Genomic DNA, 24,165 nt, shown 5'->3' on the forward strand with positions numbered 1-24,165 from the left:
TTCTCACGAATCCCTTTCCAGATGCCTTTGAGGTGAATTAAGTTCCTGTTAACTTCTTCGGGACCTATTTTGGTTATATGCCATTATTTGCCATGTGTGCTTTTATGAGTAGAAGTTAAATGCAGATTCTGCTACTGTACTGTTCCAGTTGTCTTGGTTTTCAGTATTTTTCCTTGTCACTTTAAGGAAGTCTCCTCTCACCTTGATGTTTCTGATGGGTGTGCCAAGCGTTTATACCTGTTAGTCCTCTTCTTCCCACTCATTTATTTGTAGGACCACACTGATTGCCTGACTTAAAATAAACAAGAGGAGCCCCTGAAACACTGGAAAGCTCATGGAAGTTAATCATGACACTTTGTTGTGTAGTATTGGACTGTTTATAAAAATTCCCCGTTTATTTGATAATTTCAGCAGCCAAGTGATTTACGTAGCACAGTTTCCTCCATTTTACCATGAGGGAACCGAGGCCCTGAAGAAAGAAATTACTTCCCTGAGGTTACAAAGTTGAACTGTCATTTACTAAACAGTTACTATGTGCCAACTAGGTGACCAGTACTGTACTAGGCTTTGGAATGCCAAACATGACAAAGCCCTGTATAGCCAGCAGTCATACCATAACTGATTTTGTTCCTACGCAATCTTCTGTAAAAATTGTAAAATGGCTATCCGACTGCAGGGGTAACACATCCCAAAGGATTTTCACACAGAAGTTAGGTTAAAGATAACTAGGAATAGGAAAAATATACTTATCCTTTCCTAACTCATCAAACGTTGAGTTAGGAGTTCTCAAACCTGGCTGACCATTAGAAATCAGCTGGGAAACTTTTATTTAAAAAGGCATATTGGTGAAGAGTCAACTAGAAATTGAAATTTAAAAGAAAAAGTAAATGAACAATAGTATCAAGAAACATTATTTAGGGATAATTATAATGGGATATGTGAAGACCACTACAGAGAAAACTATACAACACTTTTTTTTTAAGTATGTTTTTATTGATTTTAGGGAGAGAGGAAGCGAGAGGGATAGAGAGATAGAAGCATCATCAATGGGAGAGAAATGTCCATTGGCTGCCTCCTGCATGACCTCTACTGGGGATGGAGCCTGCAACCTGAGCATGTGCCCTGACCGGGAATCCTTAGGGTGCCCCTGTTTTATAAATTTCAGATGAAGAGTTGAGGTAGAACCTGTGTTTTGAGTGCCATTAGGGTTTCTTTCTGAAAAGAATACCTCGCTATCACTGTAGAATTTTGTTAAACAATGAAATGTGTAAAGAAAAGAGAAATCACTTAAAATATATTCCCAAGGATACCTATGCTTAATGCCCCTACTTATTTTGTCAGGTTACTAGTTGTTCAATAATGTATTTTAATTTCTTTGGCCCTATCTTTCCTTACTCTCTTTTAAAGCAATGGACATTTCAGTTCTCCAAGTATTTCTTGTGATTTATCTTCACCCTGGTTTACCTATTTAGTGGATTATTTGAGAATTAGCTTGGACAAAGAAAGAACTGGTGTGCAGCTAAGAGAAAGATACACAGAAAACCATGGGTAGAGTGAGTGAGTTAATAAACACAACCAGAAATGGATGAGAAAGGCCTGGAGGTGTTGGAAAACTGTTGTTTATGTGGACTCTGAACTTGGTCCTTAAACAAAAAGCTCATTTTTTTCCAGAATACCCATGGTTCATAACAATAGATGAAGTAAGTATCTGAGGTGGGCGTTCAATTGACATTTTTGCCAGTGTTGATGGCACCTTCTTTTGCAAGCTGGGTAATACAGTCCTATTTGACAGATGAAGAAAATGAGGTTTAAGAGAATTGAGAAACTTGCCTGAGATCACAAAGCTAGTACATGGTGGGATAAAATTGTAGCCACCTCGTGTCTCCAGGGTGACTTCAGAATTCTCAGTTCCCACTGTTCTTTAATACCAGTGCATTCACAGTTGTCAATAGCTCCTGAGGGTTGTTAATTCTTAAATTCAGGGCTTCTGTTCAGAATACAATTGTTATGGTTGCTACCAGATGGGGAGTTTTTCTGGGCCCTGGGAACCAGGCACCTTGAGCATCCTCAGCCACTTTAAGAATTTTTCTCATCTTTTGAAACACCTTTTCCCCACTTTAGTTCTTCGTTCTGCCACTCTCTAGCCAAGTCACCCTGCTGAGCTAGGGGCAGTAATAAAAGTTATCAACCAGTTTTTCTTTCTGAGGATTAAATTAGTGTCTGTGTTTATATATGTGATTTCTACAAACTGATATTAGAGGTTCATATGTTACAATGAAACGTTTCTCTTGTTGTAGGTCTTATTGAATTTTCTGTGGGGAAATTTAGATACTTCAAGCTCAACAGACCCTTTCCAGAGGAAGCTATTTTGCGTAATATTTCCAGCAATGCGACTTTTCTTATTTTCCAAATACACTCACAGTATCAGAATACGACCATTTCTTTTTCTAAGGTAAGTACAAAGGATTATTTCTGTAAAAACTGTTTCTGCAGTTTGTGTCCTTATATTTAGCAAAAGCATTAGAATTATTGGATGCCTCTTTATGTTTAGCTTTATGTCTTAAAGTTTTTAAAAAAATCAAAGTTGGTTTCTGTCAAATTAGTGGTTTAGACCAGCTAAGAGGTGAATATCTCAGGCCTTTCTTGAATGGGGTGACCTCTGACTTAATGAGGAGGTGATAAGGTACTGAGTTTGAGGGAAGGGTGAGCTATGCCAATGTTTCCCTGAATGTAGTTAAAGCTTTCCTCATGATTTCCCACTTTTTTTTTTCCTTACTCTCCTGGTCCTTAATACATTTTAATGGGTTTCCATTTCTGTTTAGCCATTTAGTGTGGTGTTGAAATTGACTAAGATCTATCCTATATAATAAAAGGCTAATATGCAAATCGACCGAACGGTGGAACAACCGGTTGTTATGATGCGCACTGACCACCAGGGGGCAGACGTTCAATGCTGGAGCTGCCCCCTGGTGGTCAGTGCGCTCCCACAGGGGGAGCACCGCTCAGTCAGAAGCCAGACTCATAGCTGGCGAGTACAGTGGCGGTAGTGGGAGCCTCTCCCGCCTCCGCAGCAGCACTAAGGATGTCCGACTGATGGCTTAGACCCGCTCCCCGTGGGCTCCCAGACAGCGAGAGGGTGCAAGCCGGGCTGAGGGACCCCCCCCCCCCCGAGTGCACGAATTTCGTGCACCAGGCCTCTAGTATGTTTAATAAGACCCTATAGGATCAACTTTATTCTTTGATGCCTCTTGGAAACAAAAATATCCTAACACCGAGTTCATCTTCTAGCAGCATTCAGAACTCTTGCAGAAATTATCACTAAACACCTTAACCTCAGCCTCAGTTTTGGGAAGTTTTTCAAATGCCCTGGCTCAGCCTAAGCTATTAAGGACCTGCCATTATGTTAACCTTTTACAAATCTATTTCTGTTTAGCCTTTATGACTCTTTAGACAAATAAATTCCACTATGTATTTGTGTTTTTTATTTGTTCTAAGCCTATATTCTAATATCCTAGATTTTGTTAAACAAAGCTCTTTTAGTCCAATTCATATATGTTTTGTAGGCATTGGTCATATAATCTCTCAAACTAAGTATTTTATATATTTTTACCCTGATATCCTGCTTCTGTCATGAAGGTTTTGAAGTTACATGCCTGTGTGTGATAGTTTAATCTACTAGAAATGAAAGAGTTTGATCATGGAAAACAAGAAGGAATAAATTGTTAATTGTAAGAGATGACAGTGCCTGTGACCCATTTACGCTGACTTTGCTTTAGTTCAGTGATCAGCAAACTCTTTAGTCAACAGAGCCAAATATCAACAGTACAACGATTGAAATTTCTTTTGAGAGCTAAATTTTTTAAACTTAAACTTCTTCTGATGCCACTTCTTCAAAATAGACTCGCCCAGGCCATGGTATTTTGTGGAAGAGCCACCCTCAAGGGGCCAAAGAGCCGCATGTGGCTCGCGAGCCACAGTTTGCCAGCCACTGCTTTAGTTCATGGCAGCCAGAGCAAAAATCAAGTCATGTTAAATTTCCTAACTTTCTTAGAAGGAAGAATATGCCAATTACTCAGAAGAAGCCAAGTTTTTTTCTGGCATTATATTCTAAAGGAATCTCCCTATGTAGGCCCTTACATAGGAGACATAGTAAAATGGCATGCGCATAATTTCCTTCTTAATAACATCACAACACAGACAACATTTGAAGGAAGAGAAAGGGCAAAGAAAAAGGCATTTATATTTATTGCATGCCTACTGTGTGCTAGGCTGGTAATCTTAGCTCCTGGGGCCATAGACTTTGAATCTGCTGAAATTTATGGACTCTCTACCTGGCAGAATGTATAGGTACATATGCGTGATTTCATGGGGACCTCCGGAAACTCTCCGGGCCTCTGGGGCTCCTAGTTAGGAACCCCTGTGCCCCTTTTCCATATAATTAATTTAATTCGCACAACCGCTCAACAAAGTAGTTACAGAGCCTGTTTTTACCTCTGAGGAAACAGAGCTCGGATAAAGGGATGTCGACATAACTAATGTGACAGAAGTGGCCTGGATGAACCACATATGCCAGTCACAGCCCTCCAACTCAGTTTCCTGCAGGAAGGATCTTCGTTATCTTTAATTATAACAATGTTCCTTCACTGTGCTGCCTTTAGTTCTCACTCTGTCTGTGCTACTGGGAGGCTATCCAGACTGCATGTAGCTCTGGAAGTGAGCAGTCTGTGGGAAGAGAATTGTTTCTGTGTCCTCTGCCCTTCCTGAAGAAGTGTAGCACTTAAGATTTTTAGGCTCATCATGGCAGCTGGTTCTTTGAAACTGTCAACTCTATCGTTCGTCAATTAGTATTTGGGTCATTCTCCCTTTTGATTGACAAATTGAAGCCCACCTATCACTTACGGAAAAATCAACCTGCACGTCAGTCTGCAGTTATGGGAAACCTGTCAAGGAAACCTCACATATGCCAATCACAGTCCTCCCACTCAGTTTCAGCCAGCTTACCTTACCCTGCAAATAGGACCTGCTGGTATCCTAAGAACTTCCCGACCTCCCATCCTGCCCTGTTTCTGCATTGCTGTTTCTAATGCTCTATAGAGCTCGCCCTCGCCCCAAATCCCTCAGAAACAATATTCCACAGCATGTGAGGCATTGCACTCCCCCTGCCAATGGGTTGTTTTCCCCTGAATAAAGGATATCATACTTGTGATGAAGTTATTTTAGTTTCATCATTCAACAGTAGTGTTATTACCTGACCTAGTACATCTTAATTTGGGGGATAGAAAAGCTTGGGAATTTTATTGCATCTGATCAAAGATCATGTATTTTAAATAGTTCTGCCATGTGTATGTGTGGGCAAATGCACAGAGGGGTGACAAGAGCCCTTTAATTTCTAAGGAAGGTCTGTTTTTATTCCTTTCTGTTTTGGGAAGATTTGGAATAGGACATGCATAGTAGATCATCTCTGGAATTTTAATATTTTGCTCAACTCCCTGTTCATGATGACTCTTTTCTTCCTTATTGCAGACGCTCCTTCCCAGTACCTCAGGAACAGGCACTGACAAAGGACTGGTTTTCATTCTTAGACCAGAGCAAAGTATGTGCTCTTGGTATTTGGAGACTTCAGACGCTGAGCCTGTCCAAAATATGGCCATTCCACTCTCCTACTCAGAAAGAGGTGGTGATCTTTCTGTCTTCAACTTCTACTACTGTCTAGATATGGGACTTATTCCTGAATATTTAGGGAAAACTGTAATCTTATTAAAAGTGTTTATTGTAAGTACAATATATTTAATCAGAAAGGTTTTAATAGCAAGGGAGCCAGAGAATTATCATGATGTTGAAAGTCTAGGTAGGAACTAGGAGAATACATTTATTCTTTGGAAAAACATTTAAGGAGCCCTTGGAAAAGCAGTAACAAAAGGGCAAGACATACTCCTTAACACTTCAGTTGGTTGTTCTAGGCAGAGGAGGGCACTTAAGAAAAATGGAATGTTAGAAGAATGGCATATAGTGGGTGTGGCTGGAGGCAGAGTGTGAGGGCCTTGCATATAATTTGAGGTTTGCATTCTATTCTGAGATTGGTTCTGGGGAAGCATAGAGAGTGTTTAAGCAGAGGAATGATGTGATGCACTTCATCTCTTAGACAGTTAACTCTAGAAGCAGTGTGGGGAGTGGGTTGGATAGGTCTGCGGCAGCACTAAGGATGTCCGACTGCTGCCTTAGGCCCGCTCCCCTATGGCCTAAGCCGTCAATCAGACATCCCCCGAGGGCTCTTGGACTGCGAGAGGGCACAGGCCAGGCTGAGGGACCCCCCTGAGTGCAGGAATTTTGTGCACTGGGCCTCTAGTTATTAATAAAATGGAATGTCACAAATTTGTGTTTAATTAAATATTCAAATACTATTCTGATACATGGTCTTGGGGGTCTTTTACTCTATATATATATACACAAAGAGTCTTGCAGAATTGATATGACACTGTCTTTCCCCTTTTACTCATGGAGTTCCTTTTCTCTTTGGCAGTGTTTTTTTCCCCTCCATCCCTGGGTTCTTATGTTCTTTTTGTAGGTTCATAGTCCCCAAAATCTAATAAAGACCTCTTTCCCTAGGAGATGAACACTCAACATACAATTTCAGGGTGTTCATGGAGCCCCTAAAACCCATTCTTGGATCTCAGCTTAAGAATCTCTTGTCTCTTCTGACCATTTCAACTCTAGAGCAGAGTTTGACAAACTGCAGACTGAGCCAAATCTAGCTCGCTTCCCGTTTTGTACATAAAGTCTTATTGGAATGCAGCCATGTTTATTCACTTATGTGTGGTCTATGTCTGCTCTCATGCCATGAGGGCAGGGTTGAGTAATTGTCACAGAGACCATTCGGCCCTTGAAGTCTAAAATCGGCACTTTCTGATCCTTTACAGAAGAGATTTGCTGACCCTTGTTCTAGGGCCCTTAACCTCAGTTAATTTTACCCTCTTAACCTCAGTTCATGAGGTGGTACAAATCTAGAAGCTCTGTATTTAACTTATATATGGAAAGTTCTTGAAAGAGTAGAGTTCTGTTTTCTGAGTGTTATTTGAATATATAAAAATTCTGTGTTGAGTGACTTTCTTATTTTTCACCCAGATCCTATTCCTGGAGGCTGTAATTTAGAGTTTGATTTAGATGTTGACCCCAACATTTACTTGGAGTATGATTTCTTTGAAACAACTATCAAATTTGCCCCAGCAAACCTAGGCTATGCAAGGTATGTCTGTCTCTTATAATTACTTCTAGAACACACATGACTAGATTCAATGAACTCTCTCAAAAGCTATCATTCTCTTTAGTAAAATGGAATCGTTTAATTTTTTTGAATGAAAGTAATTCATACATTGTAACTAATACTGGAGCTGTCATTTACAGTTAATATTGTCCCCCTCAGTGTGTATGAAGAGCCAGATGTTGAGTGTCTGTTATGAGCTTAGAAGTACATCTTAGTTTCCATAGAAAGTTTTATATATGGAAAGCATTTTGGAGCCTTGAAATATACTTATTTTTTTTTTTTTTGTCAAGGATTTTATTTTAATTAAAACTCTGCATTAGTTTCTAGTTTAACAATAAGGATAGCTAATGTTTGAGTAACATTTGAATGCTCTCTGTGTATCATCCACAGTGCTGAGTGCCCTATGTTCTTTGTCATTTATTTCTAGCACTTTTATTAAGAAGGGGCAATTGTTCTTATTTTATAAAGAGGTTCCCTAAGGGTCTTTGAGAGTAAGTGACTTGCCCACGTACAGCAGCTAACAACTGGCAAAGCTAGCATTTGACTCTAGGCCTGACTGACATTAACATCTGGTTACATAACCATGCTGCCTGTCAGTGTGTTGTTTTTCTTCATAATGCCAAAATTGGGATCATTGTTTCAGAAGTTTGAAATTTGAGCTTTGGTTCCTTTTTATAGATGGGACTTCCCTCACAAGAGATTGATGTTCAGTTTTGTTGGTTGACTTTAGAGGCACAGATTCTCCGCCATGTGACACCAAGACGGGGCAGGATTCTAGGTGGAGGTTGCAGTATGACGTCTATCAGTATTTTCTGCCTGAGAATGACCTCACTGAGGAGGGGTTGCTGAAGCATCTGCAGAGGATGGCTGAAGTGCCTCAGGTGATGGCCAATGCTATTAAGGTAAATCTGATTTCTTGTGCTTTGAGTGGCCAGATTGCGACACCTTTGTAAGAGTTGAGTAGCGGAGAAGCTACCAGGAGCTTATTTCTTTACTGTTCCCTTGGTCTTTCTGGGATTTGCACTTTATTCTCTTTTATTTCTTTATTATCTTGGGAGTCTTTGCTAGTGATATCTCAAAGTAATGTTGTCCTTTAAAGAGATGCATGTAAGTTATGTTACATTTTAGTTGCAGCCACACATATGACCTGGTAATCTTGAAATGTAGATGGAAGTGGGTGGTGATTTTTTATGTATTCCTATGCCTATTAGATTAAAACTTTTGGCAAATACGAAGGTTATAGTGTTGTGAGAAACTGTTTAAGGATATACTCACTGGCATTAATATTTAAACCCAAACTCCAAATCTCTTACTTGGAGAAAAATTTTCTCTAAACTGTTGCCAGAAGGTTGAGAGATTACCAGATTATATAGAAAGAGGTGATTGAAATAGGGCATATATGGTTAGTCTAGAGGCTCAGTCTGTTATAGAGCAAGATCTGAATGTGTTACTCTGTCATCTAGGATGTCATTGCCCCATGCTAACAGGAAGCCTTATACAAGAACGCTTATTGTGCTTATCACAAATTAGGAAGCTCTTTGGGAAAAGTTTATTCTTTAAAATAAGAAATTTTGAAGGCCATGTTTATGTATTTATTTATTTGTTAATCCTCACTCGATTGATTTTCAGAGAGAGTGGAAGGGATGGGGGTGGAGGGAGAGAGAAAGGATAAAGGAAGGAAGGAAGGAAGGAAGGAAGGAAGGAAGGAAGGAAGGAAGGAAGGAAGAAAGAAAGAAAGAAAGAAAGAAAGAAAGAAAGAAAGAAAGAAAGAAAGAAAGAAAGAAAGAAGGAAAGGAACATCGATGTGAGAGAGACACATTGGTTGGTTGCCTCCTGCACATACCCCAACCAGGGTTGGGGATCGAGTCTGCAACCGAGGTACATGCCCTTCACTGGAATCAAACCCAAGACTCTATAGTCCGCAGGCCAACACTCTTATCTACTGAGCCAAACTGGCTAGGGATATTCTTATGAAGAATATAAGAACTCACAGAACAGGGCCTTTTTAAGCTACTTTTAACTTTCAGTTAAGAGTTAGAATATGGTATGCTGATATTCAAGGAAACCCTCAGTGACTAATGAGGACATGTTAAAAAGACTCTGGAACCTGTTTGAAGAGGCTCACACTGGCCAACTTTGGGACAATTCAGTGATCAAAAAATAAAATGATTGATTATAAGTCTTGAATAAGTAAAAACAAGATCTATACTGATACAAAAAAAGGAAGAAAGAAAGAAAGAAAGAAAGAAAGAAAGAAAGAAAGGAAGAAAGAAAGAAAGAAAGAAAGAAAGAAAGAAAGAAAGAAAGAAAGAAAGAAAGAAATCTCCCTAGTTGCTACCATTGGAAAAGGCTCTTACACCAAATTACCCTGAAAATTTGTTAAAAGGGAAGGAATTTGTCCTGCCTTTTTAAAAGGAGGAGCGGTTATTCATTCTCAATTGATGAGAGAAACAGTGCCAACTAATAAATGTTGAAGGAATAATTTAAATTAGAAAATCACCATTTTGTGACCCTCAATGAAGTAATTCAGGCAAGGATCATTAGGTGAAAGATTGTTGGGGGACAGGATATTTCCAGGATGCCTAAATAGCCTGCCCAGATTCTAACTGTAAAGGGTCAACTGTTTTTAGAACGGAGTAACCTGATTGTCTCCTTACCCTGTGGTCAGCACAGCCTCAGTGATCGTGGGTTCACCTGCATTAGGTGCTCACATGAAGGCAGTCTGACATTGTCACCATTATTATCACCTGGGAAGGATACTAGCAAAGCATATCCTGAATTCAGTCCTTGGAATTCCTGTTTACAGAAAACATAGTGGGTGAAAGTACAAATTGGACACCTTGAGCATAATCTAAAAAATGCAGATTGTGGAATATTCTATAAAGTGACTGCCCTTAATCTCTTCAGAAGTTATTGGGTGAGTGGGAGCAGGGTGGGGGGAGGGACTGTTCTAGATTACAGAGGCTAGAGATAAGTACTGTGCATGCAACTTGGTTGGATCTTGGTTAAAGGGGAGAAAAGCTATAAAAGATGTTTAGAAAAACCTGAATATGGAATTTGTAATAGGTAAGAATTTATTAAACTTCTTAGGTGAGCTAAGGTATTGTGGGTATTTAGGAGATTCTTTATACATCAGACCTTGCTACTCAGAGTGTGGAAGATGGACGCATAGCATTGATGTCACCAGAGAGATTGTTAGATAAGCAGATTGTTAGATAAACCCTCTGACCAACAGAATCCGAATCCGAATTTTAACAAACTATCCAGTGATTCATAGACATTAAGTTTGAGAAACATTGTTTTAGGACATGCATGCGGAGTTATTTAGAAGTGAAATGTCATGATATCTGTACCTCACTTTAAAATGGTTCCACAGAAGCAAATAGAAGGACGAAGAGAAGGAGGAAGGGATAGATTAGCAAATATGGTAAAATATTAACAGTGGTTAAATCTAATTGGTGCGATGTAGTTTATTAATTGTAGTGTTCTTTCCGTATTTCTGTAAAGAAGGTTTCATAATAAAAATGTGGGTGACTAGGAAGTACTTCTTGTTGAACTTAACCGAATACTTTGCCCAGGAAACATATTTGTGAAGGATAAGCAATATTTTTGAGCAGTGCAAGTCCTCTAAGAGGCTAAAAATTATTCCTGAAACTCTAATTTTCTCATTTACCAGTATTAATAAGAACATAGCTATACAGGGTTTTTGTTTCTTCTATGACATGTATTACCTATTTTAAAAACAACCTTTAAAAGGGAATTTTTGAAGTTAAGGAGTATTGCATAACACAACTACACAACTACATGTAATGTCTTCTTATTTCAGAGCCTGTTAAACAAAAATAAGTGGGTACTCTATGAGGTGTTAACAAACATCGTTAGCTCTGTAACTAGTAGTAATAGCTAACACTCGTTGAACACTCACTCTTGTGCCATGCATTGTGCTAAGTATTGAAGAAAGAATAGTGAGCAAAATAAATATGGTTCCTGCCCTTATGTTGTCTACAGTCTAGCAGGTGAAAAAATTTTTTTTTTGCTTTGTCCTAATTAGTCTTTACATGTTACTTATATCTTATTTAATTATTAACATTTAACACTATACAAAAACTTTAAAAACATGTTGTATAAGAGCTTGCTTATATTAGTACATACAAACTGTGTATGATAATCTTTTTTTATTTTTTTATTTATTTTATTTTTTTAAATTTCTTTATTGATTAAGGTGTTACACATGTGTCCTTCTTCCCCCATTACCACACCATCCACCCCACTCATGCCCTCACCTCCCTGTTGTCTGTGTCCTTTGGTTAGGCCCATATGCATGCATACAAGTCCTTTGGTTGATCTCACCCGCTTACCCCCACCCTCCTCTACCTTCCCTCCGAGGTTTGATGGTCTGATCGATGTTTCTCTGTCTCTGGAACTGTTTTTGTTCATCAGTTTATGTTGTTCATTATATTCCACAAATGAGTGAGATCATGTGATACTTATCTTTCTCTGACTGGCTTATTTCACTTAGCATAATACTCTCCAGGTCCATCCATGTTGTTGCAAATGGTAAGAATTCCTTCTTTTTTAGCGCAGCGTTGTATTCCATTGTGTAGATGTACCACAGTTTTTTAATCTACTCATCTGCTGATGGGCACTTAGGCTGTTTCCAAATCTTAGCTATGGTAAATTGTGCTGCTATGAACATAGGGGTGCATATATCCTTTCTGATTGATGTTTCTAGCTTCTTGGGATATATTCCTAGAAGTGGTATTACTGGGTCAAATGGGAGTTCAATTTTTAGTTTTTTGAGGAAACTCCATACTGTTCTCCACAATGGCTGCACCAGTCTGCATTCCCACCAGCAGTGCACGAGGGTTCCTTTTTCTCCGCATCCTCGCCAACATTTGTCATTTATTGATTTGTTGATGATAGCCATTCTGACAGGTGTGAGATGGTACCGCATTGTTGTTTTGATTTGCATCTCTCGGATAATTAGTGACTTTGAGTATGTTTTCATATGTCTCTTGGCCTTCCGTCTTCTTTCGAAAAGTTTCTATTTAGGTCCGTTGGCTATTTCTTGATTGGATTATCTTCCTTTTGTTGAGTTGTATGAGTTCCCTGTAAATGTTGGAGATTAAATACTTATCAGTGATAACATTGGCAAATGTGTTCTCCCATGTAGTGGTCTTTCTTGTTGTTTTGTTGATGGTTTCTTTTGCTGTGCAAAAGCTTTTTATTTTGATGTAGTCCCATTTGTTTATTTTCTCTTTAGTTTCCATTGCCCCAGGAGCAGTATCAGTGAAGAAATTGCTTTGGCATATGTCTGAGATTTTTCTGCCTGTGGATTCCTCTAGTATTTTTATGGTTTCCCGTCTTATGTTTAAGTCCTTTATCCATTTTGAGTTTCTTTTTGTGTATGGTGTAAGTTGGTGGTCTAGTTTCATTTTTTTTTTTGCATGTATCTGTCCAATTTTCCCAACACCATTTAATGAAGAGACTGTCTTAACTCCATTTTATATTCATGCCTCCTTTGTTGAATATTAATTGGGCATAGTGGTTTGGGTCGATTTCTGGGTTCTCTATTCTATTCCATTGATCTATATGTCTGTTCTTGTGCCAGTACCAGGCTGTTTTGAGAACAGTGGCTTTGTAATACAGCTTGATATCTGGTATTGAGATCCCACCTACTTTCTTCTTCTTTCTCAGGATGGCTGCAGCTATTCGGGGTCTTTTTTTATTCCAGATGAATTTTTGGAGAGTTTGTTCTACATCTGTGAAATATGCCGTTGGTATTTTAATGGGGATTGTGTTGAATCTATAGATTGCTTTGGGTAGAATGGACATTTTGATGATGTTGATTCTACCAATCCATTAACACGGTATGTTCTTCCATCTGTTTATATCTTCCTCTATCTCTTTTTTCTATGTCCTGTAGTTTTTTGCATATAGGTCTTTTACCTCTTTAGTTAAGTTTATTCCTAGGTATCTTAAATTTTTTGGTACGATGGTAAATGGGATTGCTTTTTTAGTCTCTCTTTCTCTAAGTTCACTATTGGTGTATAGAAATGCCATAGATTTCTTGGCGTTAATTTTGTATCCTGCTACCTTGCCGAATTCATTTATTAAGTCTAATAATTTTTTGATGGAATCTTTAGGGTTTTCTATGTACAGTATCATGTCATCTGCAAATAAGGACAGTTTTACTTCTTCTTTTCCAATTTGGATGCCTTTTATTCCTTCTTCTTGTCTGATAGCAATGGCTAGTACTTCTAGTACTATGTTGAACAGGAGTGGTGAGAGAGGGCATCCCTGTCTTGTTCCTGTTCTTAGGGGAAATGGTTTTAGTTTTTGTCCATTGAGTATGATGCTGGCTGTGGGTTTATCATATATGGCTTTTATGATGTTGACGTATGATCCTTCTATTCCCACCTTGCTGAGAGTTTTTATCAAGAAAGGGTGTTGGATTTTGTCACGTTTATTGATTTGTGGATATTGTACCATCCTTGCATCCCTGGTATAAATCCTGCTTGGTTATAGTGTATGATCTTTCTCATGTGCTGCTGGATCCGATTTGCTAGGATTTTGTTGAGGATTTGGCATCTATGTTCATGAGGGATATTGGCCTGTAATTCTCTTTCATTGTGTTGTCTTTATCTGGTTTTGGTATTAGGGTGATGCTGGCTTCATAGAATGAGTTTGGAAATGTTCCTTCCTCTTGAATTTTTTGGAATAGTCTGAGGAGGATAGGTTTTAGTTCTTCCTTGAATGTTTGGTATAACTCTCCTGTGAAGCCGTCTGGGCCTGGGCTTTTGTTTGCTGGAAGCTTTTTGATGACTGCTTCAATTTCTTCCATAGTTATTGGCCTATTGAGATTTTTAGAATCTTCCTGATTAAGTTTTGGAAGGTTGTATTTTTCTAGGAATATGTCCATTTCCTCCATGTTGTCTAGTTTGTTGGTATAGAGTTGTTCATAATATTTTTTAACAATCTTTTGTATTTCTGTGGGGTCTGTTGTTTTTTCGCCTCTATCATTTCTGATTTTGTTTATTTGAGTCCTCTCTCTTTGCTTCCTGGTGAGCCTGGCTAGAGGTTAATCAATCTTGTTTATCCTTTCAAAGAACCAGCCCTTGGTTTCATTGATCTTTTGTATTGTTTTTTTGGTCTCTATGTCATTTATTTCTGCTCTGATCTTTACTATCTCCTTCCTTCTGCTTACTCTGGGCTTTTCTTGTTGCTCCCTTTCTAATTCTTTGAGTTGTAGCATTAGATGGTTTACTACCATTTTTTCTTGTTTTTTTGAGGTAGGCCTGGAGAGCTATAAACTTGCCTCTCAGGACTGCTTTCATTGTGTCCCATAGGTTTTGGATTGTTGTGTTTTTATTGTCATTAGTTTCCAGAATGTTTTTAATTTCTTCTTTGATCTCATTGGTAACCCAATCAATATTTAATAACATGCTATTCAGCTCCCAAGTGTTTGAGTGTTTTGGATTGTTTTTATTGTAGTTTATTTCTAATATTATGGCATTGTGGTCTGAGAAGATGCTTGGTATGATTTCAGTCTTCTTGAATTTGGGGAGACTTTGATTGTGACCCAGTATTTGGTCTATTTTTGAAAATGTCCCATGTGCACTTGAGAAGAACGTATATTCCGCAGCTTTGGGGTGAAATGTTCTGAAGATGTCAATTAAGTCCATCTGATCTAGTGAGTCATTTAGGATTGTTGTTTCTTTGCTGATTTTTTATCTAGAGGATTTATCAAGTGATGTTAGTGGTGTATTAAAGTCACCTACTATGATTGTATTGTTGTCTATCTCTCTCTTGATATCTTCCAGGAGATTTTTTATGTATTTGGGTGCTCCTGCATATATGTTTACCAGGGTTATATCGTCTTGTTGTATCGATCCCTTTAGTATTATGAAGTGGCCTTCCTTATCTCTTGTTATGGCCTTCACTTTGAGGTCTATTTTGTCAGATATAAGTATTGCTACCCCAGCTTTTTTTTCATTTCCATTTTCCTGAAAGATATTTTTCCATCCCGTCACTTTCAGTCTGTGTGAGTCCCTTGTTCTGAGGCGGGTCTCTTGTAGACAGCATATATATGGTTCATATTTTTTTATCCATTCAGCCATTTGATGTCTTTTGATTGGAGCATTTAGTCCGTTTACATTTAAAGTTATTATTGAAAGGTGCTTGTTTGTAGCCATTTTTATTTTTTGAGGCTGTGTTCCTTCTTACCTTTTTGTTTCTTCTTTTTACAGCATGCCCTTTAGCATTTCTTGCATTGGTGGTTTGGTAGTGATAAACTCCCTTAGCCTTTTTTTGTCTGTGAAGCTCCTGCTTTCCCCTTCAATTTTGATTGATAGTCTTGCTGGATAGAGTATTCTTGGATTGAGTCCCTTGCTTTGCATCACTTTGGATATCGCCTTCCATTCCCTTCTAGCTTAATGTGTTTCTGTTGAGAAATCATTTAATAATCTGATGGGGGATCCTTTGTAGGTAACTATGTCTCTCTCTTGCAGCCTTTAAGATTCTCTCTTTGTCAATAACATTTGCCATTGTAATTATGGTGTGTCTTGGTGTGGGTCTTTTGGGATTCATCTTGCTTGGGACTCTTTGTACTTGAGTAACTTTTTCTTCCCCATATCAGGGAAGTTTTCTGTCATTATTTCTTCAAATAAATTTTCTAATCCTTGCTGCTCTTCTTGTCCTTCTGGCAGCCCTATTATATGTATGTTATTTCATTTTGCATTGTCCCAAAGCTTCCTTAAGGCTCTCCTCCTGCTTTTTAACTTTTTTCTCTAATTGCTGTTCAGATTGGGCTTGTTTCTGTACCTGATCTTCTAACTCACTGATTTGGTCCTCTGCTTCTTCTAGTCTACTGTTGAAGCCTTCCATGGTGTTTTTGGTTGTAGCTATATCATTTTTCATTTCTTCCTGATTTTTGCACAGGTTGTTGATTTTCTCATCCATCTGGTGTATGAACTGTATGACCATTACTCTAAATTCTTTTTCTGTCATGTTGCATGCTTCTGTTTCACTTATTTCCTTACTTGGCAATTCCTCCTTTTCTTTCCTCTGGGGATTGCTTCATTGTCTCCCCATTCTGACTATCACCAGAAGGTTCAGATGTCGAGTTGTGGGAGCCTGGACCATGTGCAGTGGGTGTTTTGCACCCCCCAAGTGTCACTGAAGAGCTCTTGATACCAAGACGTGTGGTTGCTGTGGGTTGGTGGGAACCGCGCTCGCCCTGGGTCAGAGTCACAGGTGCTTAGTGTGGCTTTGTGTGTGCACCTAGAATCAGGGACCCTGCCTGCGCCACGTTGAAACAGAGAACCCACTGGTGTGTGCCAAAAATCAAAGTCCCCTATTGTGTGTCAGGAGTCAGAGGCTTCCTGTGTCCATGCCGAGAATTGAGTATCAGAATCTCTGTTTCTTGATGCTACCTCACACTGAGAATCAGGTCCCTGCGTGCACATGCGCCAAGAATTGGAGTCACTGGCTCTTAGTGTGAATGTACTGGGAATCAGGGATCTCAGGTGCACATAATGAGGAACAGAGTCTAGTCACTGGTGGTCAATGCTGCTCTTGTGTGGAGATTCAGGGTCCCCGATCTGCCCGGGAGACCAGGTTGCTCAGTCTCACTGTGTTGGCAGGAGGTCCACTTTGGCCCTGCGGGAAACAGCCTTCTGTGTGCGCTTGCCCTGAATCAAAGTCAGGTGGCTCTGCCTCTTAGTGTGGGTGTGGGGTCTGGTCACTCGGGTGTGCACTGTGGAAAACAAACTCCCTGTGTCCATGTACCCAGGCTCAAATTCAGCGCTGCCTTCCTGTGTGGGCACAGGGTCTGGTCGTGGGGAACAAACTCCTCGAGACTGCACATCCAGGTTCAAATTCACCGCAGCCTCTCTGCTAAGGTGCAGGGTCTGGTCATGGGAAACAAACTCCCCGGGTTTGCACCCCCAGGCTCAAATTCAGTGCTGTCTCCCTGCGTGGGCGTAGGATCTGGTCGCAGAAGACAGTCTCCCCAAGGTCGTGCACCTATGCTCAAATTCAGGACTGCCTTCCTGCCTGGGTGTGGAGACGAGTCACGGGAAACAAATTCCCCGAGTTCGCTAGTCCGGGCTCAAGTTCAGCGCTGTCTCCCTGCCTTGCGTGGGCGTGGGATCTGGTCGCAGAAGACCACCTCCCTAGGGATGAGCAGCTAGGCTCGAATTCCGTTCAGTCTTTCTGCCTGGGTACGGAGACTAGTCGCGGGAAACAAACTTCTCACGTCTGACACCAAGGCTCAAAGTCAGGCAGAGTTGCCACTGCTTTGTGTGTGCAGAAAGCCTTATTGTGCGGCTGGGGTCTGATAGTTTCTATGTCGCTGCCACAGGGGCAGCAGGGGAGGGGGATTGGCTTTGTGACTCACGGAAATCTGCGGCCGGGTGCCTGGAGTCCTGGTGTCCCTGGGTCTGCAGCTGTGGTGGCAGGTCTTCTACCAGAGCGGCCGTAGGGTCCCGGTTTGCTTCCGAGACCAGACTGGGTGGTGGCGAGGCTAGGATCCTAGTCTCAAGCAGTTCTATTCTTCAGGATGGCGTGGTCTCTGTGCCCTATGATAATCTTTTGATAAAACTAAACAGGTTGGTGTATTTTTTTTAAAAAAACATTTTAATATTATAATTTGATATCACATGTAGGTGGATTATAACAGAATAACCTTTAAAAAATCTAAACACTAATTATGCATTATGTTTGGCTTCAGGTGGTTACTCTAACAGCTAATGATAAGACAAGTGTTTCCTTCTCCTCCCTCCGGGGACAAGGCGTCATTTATAATGTCATTGTTTGGGACCCTGTTCTCAATACATCTGCTGCTTATGTTCCTGCTCACACATATGCTTGCAGCTTTGACGCAGTGGAGGGTAATTGTTCTTCTCTTGGTGAGTACATGGATTTAAACTTTGCAAACTCTTTTTTGACTTTGAAGATCTTTATCAACTAATATAGAACTTAAGAATATTGAAAATGCTTTTGTGTAGTATTTATTCATTCATTGTACAGATGCCTCTTAAGCCCCTACGCTATTCCACTCTCTGCTCTCTGTTCCCAGCACTGGAAGACAGCAGCGTGTGCATGTACTTAACATTTTATTTTGAAATAGTTTCATGGAAAACATGAAAAAAATAGTAACAATGTCGGTATAATCTTCACCCAGATTCTTCAAATGCTAGTTAATATATTTTGCTGTTTATTCTATTTATAGCTCTATTTAGCATTCTTCTATTAAGAGCTTTCGGTCATCAACTGCGGATGAATTATAGTTCCTCCTTTGAAAGAGCAGGCTAAATTCCCTCCCTTTATCAGTTTCCAACCACAGGTCTTAAAATAAGCAGAATGTGGCATTGTCTTTCATCTTTCATTTGGGTTCTTCATTCTCAGCAAAGCTGCTGTGTAGGTATATATTGTGCCTACAAATTCTGGTCTTCTATCTTGCGTTTCTCATTTAAATGTATGTCTTTGTGGTATTTCCATCTGAGTCTTAAGTGTTTTATGTGTTTTGATTGGTAGTAGGTTTTTTTCACATGAGTTTATATAGGTGTATTTTATTTTGGTTTTAGTTTAGGGAGTATTTTCTTGTGTTTATCTCAAAGGAATCATGATGGTGATGAATTTATTGAGCATATTTTTTTTCTTGTAGTTTATTTATTATATATTTTTAAAATATGTTTTTATTGATTTCAGAGAGAGAAAGGGAGAGGGAGAGATAGAAACATCAATGATGAGAGAAAATCATCCATCGGCTGCCTCCTGCACGCCCCCTCCTGGGGATCGAGCACACAACCCAGGCATATGCCCTGACCTGGGAATCGAACCATGATCTCCTGGTTCATAGGTCGACACTCAACTGCTAAGCCACACCTGCCGGGCTGTAGTTTATTTTTGAAGAAACAGAATTATTTGTTTTAGGTACAATCTCTCCTCCTCCTTTTCCACTTCCCCCCTCCCTTTCCCCCCAAAATATGTTGCATACTTCTATCAGGAAGCATATATTTTTTAATTTCTTTTTTTGTTATACCAGCAGCCATTGCCTACATACAATAATTCATTTAGGGGTGAGAAGGATATGTTTAAAATAAATTATATATGTGTGGAATAAATTATTGTCAGTTGACTTTGCTTTTTTCATGTAGCTTTGTTCTGTTGATTAAATACAAAGTATCAAATTGCATGTATTATTCACTAAATTTTCATTATTTTTAGGAAGAGTATCTACCAAAGTGTTTTTCACTCTTTTTGCCCTGCTTGGTCTCTTCATTTGTTTCTTCGGACACAGATTCTGGAAAACAGGTCTGATGTAGTTGCTATTGCATGCCTCGTGCTCTTTTTTCTTAAATGCTGTGGAGAATTTGTGACCTGTAAGGAGAGTAAGCAACTGTTTACCTCCACTGTCTTCATAAACTTGTGGTTGGGCCGTTTTAGTAAAGATTCTACCGAGTTTCTCTGCTTTTTTATTTTTTCTCTTTTCCCAATCATGGAGTTTACCACCTCCTCTTGTTAGTGGGATAAAATTTGATTTGTGCAGCAAACTTCTTCACTTGCTAAATTTGCTAGTTGGTTAAAGATAACAGGTTAGGAATCAGGATGTCAATGTAAAAAAAATATATGTATGTGTGTGGATTTCAGTGTTGGTCAACATGGTTTCATATAAGTCAGGCTGTAGGACTCCACGTATAATTCATTAACAAGGAGTATAAATGGAGCATCAGGGGGAGAAATAATCCTGATCTCATAAACCTCTTTAAACTTGCTTAAACAAATGGTTTGAAATAGCAATTCCTTTCCCTCCATCACTATACCTTTCTTTCTTGATTGAGAAGAGATGATTGTGAAGAATATTTAATTCCACAAAGTGTAGAATGATTCTGTAACAAAGAACTTAATTCCTCAGCTGCATGTAAGGTCCCAAAGATATTACTAGGTATTTTAACGGATAAAGATAATGGTTGGATTGTCCATTCTAAAAAGGAAAGGATAAATTAAAAGGAGATATGAAAGTCACATTTTGCTTTGGAATATTTTGTGTGGCTTTTTTTTTTTTTTTTTTTTTACCTTTTAAATTTTATTTTCTCTTAAGTTGAAACTTAGTGTGCAATTTCAGATCAGACACAACGACAGAAGTACTATTCTTATTTTAAGAAGGAAGTATAACTGTATTAAAATGAGCTTTGAAATTAACAACTTATCAATTGAAATTGACCTAAATACAAGAAGGTATAACTTATGGTTAATACTTTAATATTGTACCCATTTAATAGTAATATTTACTCCCCATGAGTTCTACATTTCTCCTGCCTTTTAGATAATTATTTCTTTCCTCCAAATGCCCTAATGTGGAAGCATGAATTTGTACATTAAATACTTAATTGCATTGTAAAAAGAATACCTAACCATAGCTTGTGTTTTTTTTTTTCCTTTCCTGATGGTTTGCTACTAGAATTATTCTTCATAGGCTTTATCTTCATGGGATTCTTCTTTTATATACTGATTACCAGACTGACACCCATTAAATATGATGGTAAGTAAAAATAATATAGTTTAATTAGGTGTTCAAAAAGGAAGATGCTGTGTTTACACTCCACCTTTGCTTCTACAGTTTGTCCAGTATTGTGTATGATATGCTATTTTGTGTGTAAAATAATGTAAAACCTGTATTCTAAACATCTTTTCTAAACTGCTTGTTCAGACCGTCTCTTCCAAGTTTTTGGTACTTGGTAAATTACTTGGTATTTAGGGAAATGAAAGGTCCCCATGGATTATAAACCTGTGTTTCAGCTATGTGGTATACTGAAATACGAGATTTACAACAGTCAAAATGTTAAGATTTTCTTCGCCTTAAAACAAACACAACCCCTCTGTCCTTGTCATGTTTAATTAGAATGCTTGTCATTCCATCTTCCTCAGCTCTAATGTATAGGTTGTGCCAAGTCATGCTTGTCACCAGTCCTGGGAGGTTTAGCCCTCCAGCTAGGGTTCATGTCTCAAACTGGCGCCTCCCGAGAGAGAGAGCCCATGCTGGTCTCATGGCACCACTGAAGAGCCCACCAACCTCTGTTGGTGCTTGACCAACAGAAAGGCTAAGGGCTGCCCTGGCGGTGGTCTGTGCGTCTAAAGCATGCAGTCAGAGAAGCCAGCCCTGATCACACAGTTCCTCTTCTGTCTTTGTGCAGTTCGTCTGGTTCTGACAGCCATCGCCGGAAGTCTTGGTGGGATTTTCTTGGTTGCTGCTTGGTGGCGATTTGGCATCCTCACGCTCTGCATGCTGTGTGTTGGACTAGTGCTGGGCTTCCTCGTCTCTTCAGTGACTTTCTTCACTCCGTTAGGTAAGAGATGCGTAACTCAAAGTTGCGTGTGTTCAGTTTATTGTTTGAAAGGTTTTATTTGGGCTCTCTAGGTACAAGTACTGCCTCATCAGGGATGTGGGATCTTCTCTAGAGTTCTGGAAATTTGCACTTGATGATGTGGCACTTTAGGGAGGGCCAGTATAAATAAGAATCCCTCTTTCCTCAAGGATACCTGTACTACATGACTTATAGAAGGCCTTTAGAGATAGCTCTGTTCCTATTTGTGTGATAAGGTGTGTGTCTAAGTGTGTTTCTGTTAGAATTAATGGAGATAAGAGGCATTCTTAATATATAGCAAAACAGTGAGTTTTGTTTTTTACTTTTGTAAACCTTGTAACTCTTTCTTCAGATGAATCTTAAGTAGAAGCCCAATATAGCCCGCAGGTAAACTTGGTGCTGCTTTGATGGCAGCTGACTTGGAGAACTTAGTGCTTTTTCTCAGTCTTCTCTTTTACCCCTAACCTCCACTCCCACCCTTTGCCAAACTTTGTGTTCCTAAGGTACCTCCTTGTAGTCATCTTAGGGATGGTTCACAGGGATGGTTCTGTGTGTGTGTGTGTGTGTGTGTGTGTGTGTGTGTGTGTGTGTGTTTACATAATTCCGTTTCGATCCATGTAAAAAATCTGGTTAACTTGTAAGTTAACTTTCTTTGCAGTTGTGCAATAACTTGCATTTCCTGATTGTTGTCAAACATGGAAAAAGAGTATCTACATTCCAAGGTACTCTATTAGGCTATTTTTTTAAAATGTATTTTATTGATTTTTTACAGAGAGGAAGGGAGAGGGATAGAGAGTTAGAAACATCGATGAGAGAGAAACATCGATCAGCTGCCTCCTGCACACTCCCCACCGGGTATGTGCCCGCAACCAAGGTACATGCCCTTGACTGGAATAGAACCTGGGACCCTTGAGTCTGCAGGCCGACGCTCTATCCACTGAGCCAAACCGGTTAGGGCAGGCTATTTCTTTTTTACGTTAGCTTCTGTATTGCAAACTCAGATTAAAGTTGATGGAAATGTTAGAAATAAGTATAGTTGTCTTTTGAGGCTGTCAACTTTTGAGAACACAGGGTATAACAGAATGTACTTGGTGCTCTATAAAGATTTTTTTTAAGACCTGAGAGAATTGACAAGCTTTACTGACCATTAAGAGGCCCTTTTGTTCTAATTTTAGGAAACCTAAAGCCAAGTTCATTCCTACAACCCACCCCCCACCCCCTTTGCAGGTAGCTTTTTTTAATTTTTATTTTTCAATTAGTGTTAGTGGGAATGCAGATTGGTGCAGCCATGATGGAAAACAGTATGGAGGTTCCTCAAAAAATTAAAAATGGAACTGCCTTATGACCCAATGATTCCACTTCTGGGAACATATCAGAAGGAAGTCAAAGCACTAATTCAAAAGAATATATGCATCCCTATGTTCATTGCAGTGTTATTTACAGTAGCCAAGATATGGAAACAATCTAAGTGCCCATCAATAGATGAGTGGATAAAAAAGCTGTGGTATGCATATACAATGGAATATTACTCAACCATAAAAAAAATGAAATCTTACTATTTGCTACAGCATGGGTGGACCTAGGGTATTGTGTTGAGTGAAATAAGTCAGACAGAGAATGACAAATACCATATGATTTTACTTATATGTGGGATTTATAGACAGAGAATGACAAATACCATATGATTTTACTTATATGTGGGATTTATAGAACTCCTACTCTTCCAGGATACATGGGTCTCAAGATGTGGGACCACTTCCAGGTGGACTGAGTGATGGTGACACTGTCAGTATTAAATAATTCTCAGGCCCTACCTGGTTTGGCTCAGTGGATAGAGCGTTGGCATGCAGACCAAAGGTCCCGGGTTTGATTCCGGTTAAGGGCATGCACCTAGATTGCAGGCTCCTCCCCGGCCCAGGCCCTGGTCAGGGCATATGCAGGAAACAGTCAATCCATGTGTTCCTCTTACATCAGTATTTCTCTGTCTTTCCCTCTCTCTTCCACTCTCTCTAAAAAAATCAATTGAAAAATGTCCTTGAGTGACATAATTGTCAGGCTTAAATTCTCACTGTTTAAATTTATTTATAAATAGGAGTTCTAATATGTTCATTTTGGGTCACCCAAGGTGTGCCACATTTTGGAAAAATTTAATAGGAACAGGTAAGTGGTTAGCTCCTATCTTTCCTGATGCATTAGGAGATCACATCTTCCAGTATGCAGTGGCTGGGCAGGACATGATTGATGGTAAAAATCTACTAAAGGGATTTTGCTGCTTCAATTGGGTGGGAGTTCATATCATTAGCTCTAAATCCCATTTCCTTGTATTTTTTACTTTGCAGTACAAAATCATGGAATCATAAAAATTTAGAGCTAGAATGGATAGCTTGGAGTTTGGAGGTGAAGTGGTTCAATCTTCTAATTTTATGGGTTAGGAAACTGAGGCCTAGCTTCACAGCCTGTGCTGAAGAGCATGGATTAGTCAGGCCTCTAGTAAATCATCCTGGGAATAAATGCAGAGCATTTACCTGCTTGATT

The 24,165-nt window shown here is 39.3% G+C and overlaps 1 protein-coding gene across 1 annotated transcript in view; it reads left to right on the forward strand.

Annotated features, from left to right (window-relative positions):
• Positions 1–24,165, forward strand: part of TM7SF3 (transmembrane 7 superfamily member 3) — a 32,473-nt gene that overhangs the window by 3,959 nt on the left and 4,349 nt on the right. The window contains exons 2-9 of the mRNA XM_080662322.1: positions 2,298–2,452; positions 5,524–5,674; positions 7,123–7,243; positions 7,992–8,163; positions 17,994–18,171; positions 19,493–19,579; positions 20,727–20,807; positions 21,460–21,612. Coding sequence (XP_080518448.1) covers positions 2,298–2,452; positions 5,524–5,674; positions 7,123–7,243; positions 7,992–8,163; positions 17,994–18,171; positions 19,493–19,579; positions 20,727–20,807; positions 21,460–21,612 — 1,098 coding nt within the window. The remainder of the gene's footprint in view (positions 1–2,297; positions 2,453–5,523; positions 5,675–7,122; positions 7,244–7,991; positions 8,164–17,993; positions 18,172–19,492; positions 19,580–20,726; positions 20,808–21,459; positions 21,613–24,165) is intronic.

This window comes from Plecotus auritus (genome assembly GCF_963455305.1).
Source record: "Plecotus auritus genome assembly, chromosome: 3".
Classification (NCBI taxonomy): Eukaryota; Metazoa; Chordata; class Mammalia; order Chiroptera; family Vespertilionidae; genus Plecotus; species Plecotus auritus.